The sequence below is a fragment of the Mandrillus leucophaeus genome, unplaced genomic scaffold (genome assembly GCF_000951045.1).
Source record: "Mandrillus leucophaeus isolate KB7577 unplaced genomic scaffold, Mleu.le_1.0 Scaffold988, whole genome shotgun sequence".
Lineage (NCBI taxonomy): Eukaryota > Metazoa > Chordata > Mammalia > Primates > Cercopithecidae > Mandrillus > Mandrillus leucophaeus.
Genome location: NW_012110785.1, coordinates 255354 through 268272, shown reverse-complemented (window position 1 = coordinate 268272; position 12919 = coordinate 255354). Strand labels below are relative to the sequence as shown.

At 38.5% G+C, this 12919-nt stretch overlaps 1 protein-coding gene across 5 annotated transcripts in view; it reads left to right on the top strand.

The window, feature by feature from the left end:
* Positions 1–12919, top strand: part of IMMT (inner membrane protein, mitochondrial) — a 61572-nt gene that overhangs the window by 12647 nt on the left and 36006 nt on the right. Inside the window, exons 2-6 of one of the 5 annotated variants that reach the window (XM_011971121.1) lie at positions 2276–2349; positions 4046–4235; positions 9189–9300; positions 11691–11792; positions 12158–12253. In XM_011971121.1, coding sequence (XP_011826511.1) covers positions 2276–2349; positions 4046–4235; positions 9189–9300; positions 11691–11792; positions 12158–12253 — 574 coding nt within the window. Of the gene's footprint in view, positions 1–2275; positions 2350–4045; positions 4236–9188; positions 9301–11654; positions 11793–12157; positions 12254–12919 lie in introns of all 5 variants that reach the window. The other 4 variants (XM_011971120.1, XM_011971119.1, XM_011971118.1 and 1 more) reach the window with 4 other exon arrangements.

Below are 12919 nucleotides of genomic sequence, written 5' to 3'. Positions count from 1 at the left end.
TAAATAAGAAACTGACTGTCGGTTGCCTATGGCAAGCATGGGGTGGCTGGGGAAAGAAGTATCAGGGAGATTTCACTCTATGTATATTTAAACTTTTAAAATTATTATTTAAAATCAGATTTTAAATTTATTTAGTATTAGGAAGTTTTAACTTATAGTCAAAATACATTCTGTCAAAGGGAGGATGGAGAGTCAAGATAAAAGAAAATAGAAGGTAGATAAAGAAACATTTAAAAATACTGATGCTGGGCATGGTTGTTCATGCCTGTAATTCCAACACTTTGGGAGGCCGCAGCAGGAGAATAGGTTGAGGCCAGGAGTTTGAGACCAGCCTGGTCAACATAGCAAGACTCGGTCTTTACAAACAAGCAAGCAAAAATATTATTCAAAGAAAAACTGATGTGACTTTGGGTAGTCTCAAACTCTAGTGTTAAATTTGTCCCTGATTTCCTGGAGTCGGTTATCCATTATGCTTGCTGCTTGATACTCCAGTTAGCTGCTTATCCACTGTTAACAGTGCCTTAACTTTTGACCTGAATACCTATTTATACCTAGACAGATTAAAAAATGCAACCTTAAATATAATACAACTTCAATGGCCTCTTAATATTTTCTCCCTAAGTCACAAAAATGGAGTTGTTGACATATAAAAATAGATGCATTTCTGTTTACAATTTCATACCACCTGCTTTACAGAATAGAAGGAAAACACCCTTTTCTATTAAAAATGGTTTAAAAATGTTGGGAATTCTACAGGATAGGTAATAATTGAAATACTGGGGGGGGGTTTGTTGTTATTTTTTGTTTTCATTTTTTGGGGGGAGTGGAGGGGACAGGGTCTCATTCTATTGCCCAGACTGGACTGGAGTGACGCAGTCTTGGCTCACTACAACCTCCACCTCCCGGGCTCAAGTGATTCTCATTCCTCAGCCTCCCAAGTAGCTGGGACTATAGGTGCATGCCACCAAACTGGCTAGTTTTTTTTATTTTTAGTAGAGATGGAGTTTTGCCATGTTGCCAAGGCTGGTTTTGACGTCCTGGGCTCAAGCAATCCCCCTGCCCACCCCCGCCAGCCTCTCAAAGTGCTGGAATTACAGGCATGAGCCACCATGCCAATCATTAAAATACTTTAAATACCAGTTGTATCTGCTTTACATATTTTAAAACATCTGATTTTTTTTTTTTGGTTTTCAAAATGTATTACTGCATTAGTTAGCTGTTTATCTCTAGGCTTTGGCAGGTAGAGTGTAAATTATAACTGTAGAGTAATTTCATGTGTCCTCTGATCATGTGATATATTTTCCTAAAACTATAGATACTTTTAAAAGGAAGTTTATGTTATTCTGATATTCCTTAAATACAATTTCAGTAAAGAACCTAGAGAAAGCATTTTTCCCCTTGTTGCAGCTTGATTTTTCTTTGTATTTTAAAAGAAGATACTTTTATGGATTTGATAAGTGTAAATTTTCAAATTGATAGGTATGAATGGTTTAAAGTTTACGAAAACCTTCCCCAACAGTATTTAGATGCTTGTTCATTTGCTTGATTTAGGGGATCCACATATTATTAAGAAATTTTTAGGTATATTTTACTCTTAAACCAATCACAAACCGTATAGCCCTAATCATTTGTTTTATGTAAGAATAGACTAGTTATATGGGGACAAGTGTACTTGAGCATTTGCAACATTAATTAAAATGTTTTTCTTAAAATGGTTGGCTTTTAGACTAACAGTATGCTAAGATAAACCAAAAATCAGCTTTTAAATGAATGCCTCTAGAAGTTGACCAGCTACATAGTTAGTTCAGAGATGGAAAACCTGGTTTTCTGGATCAGTTAGCTGAGGTTAGATCTGTCCCTTGAGTGTGTATCCTATAATGCCATGTTTTTGGCTAGATTTTGTGGATGATTTTTCAGATGTCTAAACTAAGCTTATAAAGTAAAAATAGATTTTTTTTTGCCAATTAAGAAAACATATAGCAAATACCAATTGTATTCAAGAAATAGCATACTTAAGACTTATTTAAAGGTGCTAATTGATCATAGTCTGATAATTCTTTTTAATATTAAAAGTAATTTTATGTGAGCCTTGGGGTGTAAGAAGCATCACTGCTTTTAGGAATCTATAAATATGGGATAAATTGACTTCTGAAAAAAAATAATTTTTTGTTTAATGAAGACATTTTTAATAAAAGTATTTTATCTATATTACCAACCCAAAAAGCTTACCAGTTTCCTTTAACTGTATTGGTTGTGATGTGTTTTCCTTCTTTAGAGTTGTCTCTGTGGGAAGTTTGTCCTCCGTCCATTGCGACCATGCCGCAGATACTCAACTTCAGGCAGCTCTGGGTATGTAGTATGTCTCCCTATAACCAGGCTTTTCACTGTGTGCTGCTAAGGGAGTATGTGTGTGTTTTCCTTGAATATGGGAATAGCTGTCTAAACCTTTTTTTTTTAAGGGGTACATACACCGAAGCTTTGCTGTAACATTGTTGGGCTACCTTCTGAAGCATTGTTTGTAGGTAATAATTTGTTAATAATGCACCTTTTGGCTCTTTGGTAATTGGATGGCATCTGAGGCAGAGCCTTCCTTGCATGTGCAGTCTTCCATTCTACGGCAAATAGATTTATATCCAGAACTCAGCATGTTGTAACTTAAATAAGTGTTAAATTTATTTGGCATTTTATTATCTTTTCATGTTGTGACTTAAACAAGTGTTAAATTTATTTGGCATTTTATTATATTTTTTTTTCTTTTTTTTTTAAGACAGAGTCTTGCTCTGTTGCCCAGGCTGGAGTGCAGTGGCTCGATCTTGGCTCACTGCAACTTCCACTTCCCAGGTTCAAGCGATTTTTCTGCCTCTGCCTCAGCCTCCCCCGTATCTGGGACTACAGGTGCGTGTCACCATGCCCAGGTAATTTTTGTATTTTTAGTAGAGATGGGGTTTTGTGATGTTGGCCAGGCTGGTCTCGAACTCCTGACCTCAGGTGATCCATCCGCCTCGGCCTGTCAAAGTGCTGGCATTACAGGTGTGAGCCACCATGCCTGGCTGGTATTTTATTATCTTTTGTAAAGAGTTTATTGTGTTTAGGCCAGGCTCAGTGGCTCACGTTTATAATCCCAGCACTTTGGGAGGCCGAGACGGGCGGATCACCTGAGGTCAGGAGTTTGAGACCAGCCTGGCCATCATGGTGAAATCCCATCTCTACTAAAAATACAAAAATTAGCCGGGCGTGGTGGCGCATGCCTGTAATCCCAGCTACTTGGGAGGCTGAGGCAGGAGAATCACCTGAACCTGGGAGGCGAAGGTTGCAGCAAGCCAAGATCATGCCATTGCACTCCAGCCTGAGGGACAAGAGGAAGACTTTGTCTCAAGGAAAAAAAAAAAAGTTTATAGTGTTTATAGAAATGTTTGATTGAGGAAGAGGAGCCTTGAAAGTTAGTGATAGTTCTTGTTTGGATTCAGAGAGAATATCATGATTGTGAACATGTTGAATTAAATGTTAAAGGGTGGATTCCTAGATATTGTAATTATTTTTAGTTACTCATACTTTTTTCTATTTCTTTTTTTTTTTTTTTTTTTTTTTTGAGACAAGGTCTTGTTCTGTTACTCCAGGCTGGAGTGCAGTCGCGTGATCACGGTTCACTGCAGCCTTGATCTCCCAGGCTTGAGCATTCCTCCTACCTCGGCCTCCTGAGTAGCTGGGGCACCTGCTACTATGCTTGGCTAAATTTTTTTGGCAGGGGGCGGCGGGTAGAGATGGGATCTTACTATGGTGCCTAGGGTGGTTTTGAACTCCTGGGCTCAAGCAACCCTTTAATCTAGGCCTCCCAAAATGAATAAATATTATTTTTGGTGGCAACATGTTAGAAACAAATCAGGAAAAGGTGATGTGCAGATGTGGTGGTAAACTTGGCTGCTATGATCTGAATTTGTGGTAGATAAGTAGAGGCTAGAGGTCTTTGAGATGGTTACGTTGGTATAGGAAAATAGGTGTAGGAGAGCCAATAAGTATAAATGTATTTCCTATTTCTTTCATGTAGGTTGACTACTGGCAAAATTGCTGGAGCTGGCCTTTTGTTTGTTGGGGGAGGTATTGGTGGCACTATCCTATATGCCAAATGGGATTCCCATTTCCGGGAAAGTGTAGAGAAAACCATACCTTACTCAGACAAACTCTTCGAGATGGTTCTTGGTCCTGCAGTTTATAATGTTCCATTGCCAAAGAAATCGGTAAGAGTTAAACAATATTTCAATTTATCCAACGAAATACTTTAAAAGCAAGTTGTTTTCATGTTGAAAATACAGTTGTCTTTCAATATTCTTGAAGGAGTGGTTCAGGACTTCCCGTGGATACAAAAATCCCATGGATACTCAAGTCTCAGATATAAAATATTACAGTATTTGCATATAACCTATGTACACCCTCCCATATACTTTAAATCATCTCTAGATTAGATGTAATATCTAATACAGTGTAAATGCTGTCTAAATTTTCATTATACTTTGTTATTTAGGGAATGATGACAAGAAAAAAAAGTGTCCATGTTCAGTACAGGTGCAGTTTTTTTCTTTTATTGTTTTTTTTGTTTGTTCGTTTGTTTTTGGTTTTTTTTTTTTTTTGAGATAGAGTTTCACTCTTGTTAACCAGGCTGGAGTGTAGTGATATGATCTTGGCTCGCTGCAACCTCCGCCTCCTAGGTTCAAGCGATTCTCCTGCCTCAGCCTCCCGAGTAGCTGGGATTACAGGCACCTGCCACCATGCCCGGCTAATTGCTTGTATTTTTAGTAGAGATGGGGTTCACCATGTTGGCCAGACTGGTCTCGAACTCCTGACCTCAGGTGATCCACCCGCCTCAACCTCCCAAAGTGCTGGGATTACAGGTGTGAGCCATGGTGCCTGGCCAGTTTTCTTTAAATTGAACTAATAGTAGCTAGTACAGATGGATAATTATGCTTTTGGAGTCCCATAAGTGCTCTCAGTACATACCACATAGAAAATAACTGTGCTGCACACAAGGGTAAGTGGAGGAGATACCTTGGGCAGAGGTAACCATGGTTGCCCTGTGGACTGAGGGGGACGTCTATATGTTATCCCATGCTGTTGCAGCTATCAAGCTCTTACTTAGAACACTATAAAAACAAGTGCAGAGTTGTCATGACATAAAACCATGTATTATGGTTAGTAGTGGTTCCTTTTAGACCATAACACAAAGTCACAGAATTTTCAGCTAGATGCTGATTAGTTGACAGGATATCTTCTATTTCTGTAACTTTGTGTGTATTCCTTTTTTTCTCACCAGCCTAAAAAAAATTTTTTTTTTTTGAAACAGAGTCTCGCTCTGTCACCTAGGCTCGGGTACAGTGGTGTGATCTCGGCTCACTGCAAATTCCGCCTCCTGGGTTCCAGCAATTCTCCTGCTTCAGCCTCCCAAGTAGCTGGGACTACAGGCGTGTGCCATGCCCAGTTAATTTTTGCATTTTTTTATTAGAGATGGGGTTTCACCATGTTGGCCAGGCTGGTCTCAAACTGCTGACCTCAGGTGATCTGCCCACCTTGGCCTCCCAAAATGCTGGGATTACAGGCGTGAGCCACCACGCCCGTCCTAAAAATTTTTTTAAACTCTAATCTTAAATGTTTCATCATTCACACACAGCTTCTTGTAAAAAACAAAAATTCTGTAAAAGAGCATGGATTTTTGACTCTTTGATATTGGGCATTTCTTTATGCTATGAGGCTGGACATGGCTGATCAGTTTATTCTTAGAAACTGGGTGGACTTACTCTCTAGTATCTAACATGATCTAGAGACCCATCCTATAGCAAAGTTAACGTTTGGAAAAAGAACTGTCATCTAACTTCCTCCCTGTAACCCACCCCAACCATACTTTTTCAACATGTTTTTGAGATCATTTATTCTTCTATATGGACTTTAAAATGACCATACTGACTGAGAGAGATAATTTGGCAGCTTCATAAGTCAAGGAGCAGAACCCTGTGGATTTTTTCTAAAATCTTGAATCTATTTTAAGCTTCATGACCCAGGAGAAATAGCTGGAAGCTGTTCCAGGAGCATGGAGTATGGTTGAAAAATTCAGAGCAGTGTTCTTTTCTCAGTTGACGTGACTTCAGATGTCATTCTTTGTAGATGAATCCTTTATCCCTCCAAATAGCCTTGGCCTCTCCTCACTCCACTTAAGCTACCTTGGAGAACATTTCTACTTAATAACTCAGCATGTTTGTACTACACCACCTCCACACTTATACTACTCCTTATTTGCTTTTTTGTATTAAAGATAGTATACCAAGTTGTCAGGTGTAGCTAGGCCAGAATTCGTAGATTCTTCACAGGTTGCCCATATTTCATTAGCTATCCTATCTTGTTTAATCTTCTTGCATTACCACTATCTGTACTCCTATTCTGACCTTTATCACTTCATATCCAAATTATCTTCTTAACTAGACCTGTTGCTCTCCATGTGCACACAGTCTTTCCTGTCTTCCTCCCAGTCTCTACCCACCTAGATCTCTCCTAACAGAATCTGGGTCATCCTTATATCAATACCAGAGAATCTTCTAAAAGAAGTGCTGTGATATTTTCATGATAACACCTCTTAATGTACTTCTAGATATTTCGTGTTGTTTAAAAGAAGACCACAGGATGTAATGTTTAAAAGAAGACCATAGGATGTAAAAACTAGAGAAATCTTAAAGTCTGTCTCACTTTCTGAATAAGTATGAAGCCAGTAGTGCTTAAATGTCAACCTAGGAACTGGCCATTGGGCTTCTTTATTTCTGTAGTTTGTGGTCTTTGCTAACTTTTAAGTTGACATTCAATACCCTTGGCAATCTGGCACTTGTTTACCTTTGCAGCCTTATCTCTGGGTCGTGCACATAAGCCCTTAGCTCTGCACCAGTTGCCCTTCATTACAAATATGTCTTTGCTTTCCTCATTTTATTCCACCAATGTTAATCAAGTGATTATTATGTTGCAGGCAGTGTTCCAAGGGCCATGCTTAAAGAGAGAACTCATCTAAGATCCCTTCCATTTGTCCAGCTTTTTTCAGGATGGTCTCCTAACCAGAATGACTTCCTTTCCTTTGCCCATTAATGTTCTCTTCAAGGGCTGCATCCTTCACTGCATAGACTTAATTTTCTCTCCTCTGAATGACAATAGCAGTTAGTGTTTCTATTTTTTACCATTTATTCAGGCACTCTACTGTTAAACATTGTGTCAATTTGTTGCTGTGCATTATATTTCATGGTAACCTTTTTAGTGGCAACATGATTTGTTGTAACATTGTCTCTATATTTACTGTCCATGCATAAAATCTTTTTGATGGACATGGAATAACACCTGCCTAAATGGTTACAACTGTTACATTCCTGGATAGAACTTCATATCATAAAAATGTCATTTCTCTCAAATATATATGTATGTCATTAAAGATAGTACCAAGATAGTACCAAATATATATTGAGATAGTACCATATTACATTGAGATAGTACCAAATTACATTAAGATGGTACTAAATATATATGACATATATATGTTTGAGAGAAATGTATATGTATATATTAGAGAGAAATGATGTTTTTATGGTATGTCTATTCACACAAATCTAGTAAGAATTTGAATGAATTTTTCTAGATGGTGAGGAACCAGATAATACAGTTTTAACATTCATATGGAGGAATTAATGATGTACATGACTACTCAAGAACATTTTGAAAAAGACATGAGGAGGGGTGCTTTTCTAGGTAGACTTTTTTATACTGCTACTTTAATAAAATAAGATTGTGACACAGGAAAAGAAATTAGAGGAATAGGGCAACTGAATTTGGAAATAGATCACACACACACTTTAATTGTGAGAATGTAAATCACTAGAATCTTAAGTGAAAGTGATCTGTTAACATCTGTTAAAAATATACAACCCCTTTGACCCAGCAATTCCTCTTCTGAAAACTATCCCATAGATGTCACACTATGGTGCTTTTCAGTTAAACGGACAGGGATGGATGTTCATTGCTTTGTTTGTAGCAGCAAAGCAAAACAAAACAGGGAACAACTTGAATGACTATAGAGGAGAAGTTGACCAAATTATGGGAAATCGTTATATGAGGATGTTATGCAACTAAAAAGAATTTCTTGACCTGAAAGAGAATGTCCATGATATAGTGTTAAATGAAAAAAAAAAGAGCAAGTTACAAGGTAATTTGTATAATATAACCCCGTTTTGGTTTGTTTAAGGAAGTGAAACATTGTTTATGTGTATATACTTGAGCTTTTGCTCAGGAGTAGAAGGATAGATTCCAGGCTATTAGCAGTGGCTACATTAGAGAGTGGAAAGGAAAAGGAGCAGTGAAGAGGCAAGTTAAAGCCACTGGTATATCTTGGTATTGTTTTGCTTGTAACAGTAATCATTCTTCATCATTCAAAGATAATATTTTAATGAAAATGGAAATAATTCTAGTTTCTGGTAATGACTAAGTTCAGAACCATCTCTGTTCTGTTTAAGTAGTCATGTTAGGGATATCTGAGTCCTACTGCCAAGTTAGGGCAAAAAGTGGAATAACATAAGTGGAAATAAAAATAAAAGTAATTTTCCCTGGCACATATCTGGCAGCCCTCTTAAGTGAACAGTGTCTTAAACTTAAGGCAGGCAATAATTGGGAAAGAGGAAGGCAAGCCTTGCTTACAAATTGATATCATATATCTTATTGTGCAATTACATGAATCCTGGCAATCAAAGAAACAAAATTCATGTATATTTTTACTCAGAGCCTTTAATAATCATTTGCTTCTAACTGAATGTATACAGAAGACATCATAATTTGATTTAGAAAGGAAATTATAATAGTCTTCTTAATACTGTATAAGTACAAGGAATGGTGTTTAATGAGAAGATCATGTGTCATGGACTTTATTGGTCACCCTAATAGAAACCTTTGTTACTATTAAAACATGGGCTGGTCATTTGGAATGAAATTTCTGGACTGTACTTTTCTAGTAATGGTGGTTTCTCTCAACTATGTTTAATAAAATATATATGTTATAGAGTGTTGATAACTTTACGTTAAAAGCCTGAAAGGCTTGACATTTGAAATACTGCAAATTACTGTACCTTTTAAAAAAATAGTAGTAGATCTGAAATGTTAAATAAATGTTTTTTATTTCCAAGATTCAGTCTGGTCCACTAAAAATCTCTAGTGTATCAGAAGTAATGAAAGAATCTAAACAGCCTGCCTCACAACTCCAGAAACAAAAGGGAGATACTGCAGCTTCATCAACAGGTACTTATATTTTGAACCATCTTTTTAAAATTCTAGGTAAATCTCTTCACCAATTATTATTATTATTATTATTATTTTTCTTGAGACAGAGTTTCGCTCTTGTTGCCCAGGCTGGAGTGCAATGGTGTGATCGCGGCTCACCGCAGCCTCCACCTCCTGGGTTCAAGCGATTCTCCTGCCTCAGACTCCCGAGTAGCTAGGATTACATGCATGTGCCAGCACACTCCACTAATTTTCTATATTTACTAGAGGCGGAGTTTCTCCGTGTTGGTCAGGCTGGTCTCAAACTCCCGCCCTCAGGTGATCCGCCCGCCTCGGCCTCCCAAAGTGCTGCGATTACAGGCGTGAGCCACCATGCCCAGCCTCTTCACCAATTCTCTATTCTCTCTTCTTTCTTAGTGATGAAAGTGTCTTGCTGTAGTCCCTGCAGATATTTTTTGACTTCAGAAACTACCAGTCACCCCACTCTAATTTACAGCACTTGCCTGTTGAACTGTAACCTGTTCAGTGTACACTTGAACTTATGTTTCTCCTTCATTGCATCTGTTCTTGATTAAATCACCCGACTTTAATTCAGCAGATATTTACTGGCTTTTCTGTGCTAGACATTCTTGTAAGCCCTGGGGAAATAGCCATGAACAAAACAGTTAAAAAAAAATTCCAGCTAATATTTCTTGATTAGATAAGGAGAGGGAATAAACAAGTACAATGTATAGGATGTCAGACATTGTGGGAGGGAATACTGCAGTTTTAAATGGAGTGTGTAAGGAATACCTTACCTGAAAGGGGTTGTCTGAGCAAAGATTAGAAAGACATAAGGGGGGTAAGTCATGTAAAAGGGTGGTGGAGAAAAGCATCCCAGGCAGCAGGATTAGCTGGTGTAAAGGCTTGACATATTCAAGCAAAGGGCAGATGAGGCTAGAGTGAATTGAGTAAGGGGAGAACAGGAGCAAATGAGGTCAGAGAGGGAGCAAAAAGTTTATTGTGGCAGTCCTTGGAAGCCATTGTAATAATTTTATTTTAGGCCAGGTTCAGGGGCTCATGTCTGTAATCCCAGCACTTTGGGAAGCCAAGGTGGGAGGATCACCTAAGTCCAGGAGTTTGAAAGCAGCCTGGGCAACATAGCAAGATCCTGTTTCTATAAAAAATTAAAAATTAGCTGGGGATGGTGGTGCATGCCTGTAGTCCCAGCACTTGGGAGGGAGGACCACTTGAGCCCAGGAGGTTGAGGCTGCAGTGAGCTGTGATTGCACCTCTACACTCCAGCCTGGGTGACAGGGCAAGACTCTGTCTCAAACAAACAAAAGAAAATGTTTCATGTTCTGGGTGGGATGGGAAGAGAATGCTGAGCCAGGGGATTGATAATTGACTGCTATTTGGTTTAAAACCAAGGCTGGGCACAGTGGCTCACACCTGTAATCCCGGCACTTTGGGAGGCCGAGGAGGGAGGATCACTTGAGCCTAGGAGTTTGAGACCAGCCTGGGCAAGAGAGGCAGACCCTCTATCTACAAAAAAATTTTAAAATTAGCGAAGTGTGATGGTACACACCTGTAGTCCCAGCTATGTGCCAGAGACTGAGGTGGGGGTATTGCTTGTTCCTGGGAGGTCGAGGTTGCAGTGAGCCATGATAGTACCACTATACTCCAGCCTGAGCAACAGAGTGAGACCTTGTCTCAAAAATAAAAATCAATCAATATATAAAGTACTACACAAAAGATTGATTGATAGAGATGGGGTCTTGCTATGTTGGCCAGGTTGGTCTTGGCCTCAAGCAGTCCTTCCACCTTGGCCTCCCAAAGTGTGCAAAAAAAAAAAATATATATATATATATATATGTATATGTATATTTTAATTCAGTTCTGTTCTTGATCACTGTGACCTTTCATCTTTGTGTTTAAAACTGTAATCTTTTTCCTGCTCACACGTCTTCCACCACTCTTCAAAGCAATTAAAAAATATTCTTTGTTTAGTTGCTTTCTTTTGTCTGTCTTCATCATTAACAGGCTTTTTCCTATGTTACTCTTTTTCCATGTTGTGTAAATGTCCACTTCTTGTGTGTTAATATTTAATATTATTACTAGAAGGCTTGCCTGGAGTAATGGTGGTTAAAATGTGGGTGGATGCAGACAAGACTTCTTTTCTTTTGTTCTTTCCCAACCATTGTCCATTTTGTGTGAGTTTAGATATGCAGTGGACAGTGCTCCTGTTTGTGTGTTATTCAAACATGTGGCAGTACAAATATTTGTGTCTTTAAGGAGTCAGATGTGAAGTGGGTGGTGGTCGTAGTAAATTCCTGTCTGTTTCTCTGTTAACCTAGGAAAGTATAGATACCATGAGTAACATATATTTATAGCACCTACAGAAGCAGCTCAAATTATTTCTGCAGCAGGTGATACCCTGTCAGTCCCAGCCCCTGCAGTTCAGCCTGAGGAATCTTTAAAAACTGATTACCCTGAAATTGGTGAAGGAAAACCCACACCTGCGCTTTCAGGTAATTTAATTATTTCTGTTTGTTCTTTTATGAATGATATGCTCATCAGAGCTATTTAATGCCTAGGCAACACGTAGGCACTATGTATACATTTACACTAGGTTTGGGTCTTCAGACTTTCTTAGGAAATTTTAAAAATTTAAATGTCCAAATATATCTTTTTAAACAAGGAGATTAAAGACTGATTCCTGTTTCTTCATTTTGGAATCATTAAGAGTAATGATAATGGTTTTAGAATTCTTACCACAAAAATGCCCTGTGTTGATACAACTGGCCAGTACAAATGATGCTGGTTTTTATATCCCTGTTAGCTATTAAAATTCTGTGCTGAAATTTGATTTCCTCTTATTTACTTTTGCTGCAAGAAGAAGCATCTTCATCTTCTATAAGGGAGCGACCACCTGAAGAAGTTGCAGCTCGCCTTGCACAACAGGAAAAACAAGAACAAGTTAAAATGGAGTGTATGTAAACCAGACAGCTTCTTAAGGATTTTGGGTCATCTCCCAGTTGCTCTCTTCTTAAACTATCAGCACAAGTTTGTCATCTGTCAGCTAGTTGTGGTTTCTTTTGTTGCTATTGTTGTTTTTTAGTGGCATTGCTTTATTCACTACCTTCATTTCATCTAAACTTCTTTTACCCAAGTGACAAAGGCTATTCTTAGTGTATAGTTGGTGAAAACTCCAAATAATACTAAAGATTATGTTAGCACTAAAGATTATTTATACTCTGGGTAACAGAAATTGATTATTTGTGTTTTAACAGCTTGCCTAAAAGTCCTTTATTTATTTTTTTGAGACAGGCTCTTTTTCTGTCACCCAGGCTGGAGTGCGGTGGCACTGTCATGGCTCACTGCAGCCTCAGCCTCCCAGGCCGAAGCCATCGTCCCACCTCAGCCTCCTCTGTAGCTGGGACTACAGGTGCACGTACCACCATACCCAGCTAATTTTTTAAAAAAATTTTATAGACACAGGCATCTCACTATGTTGCCTAGACTGATCTCGTACTCCTGGGCTCAAGTGATCCTCCCACCTTGGACTCCCAAACTGCTGGGATTACAGGCGTGAGCCCCTGTACCCAGCCCTAAGAGTCTTTTATTAATAATTGTCAATTTATAATTGTAAATAACT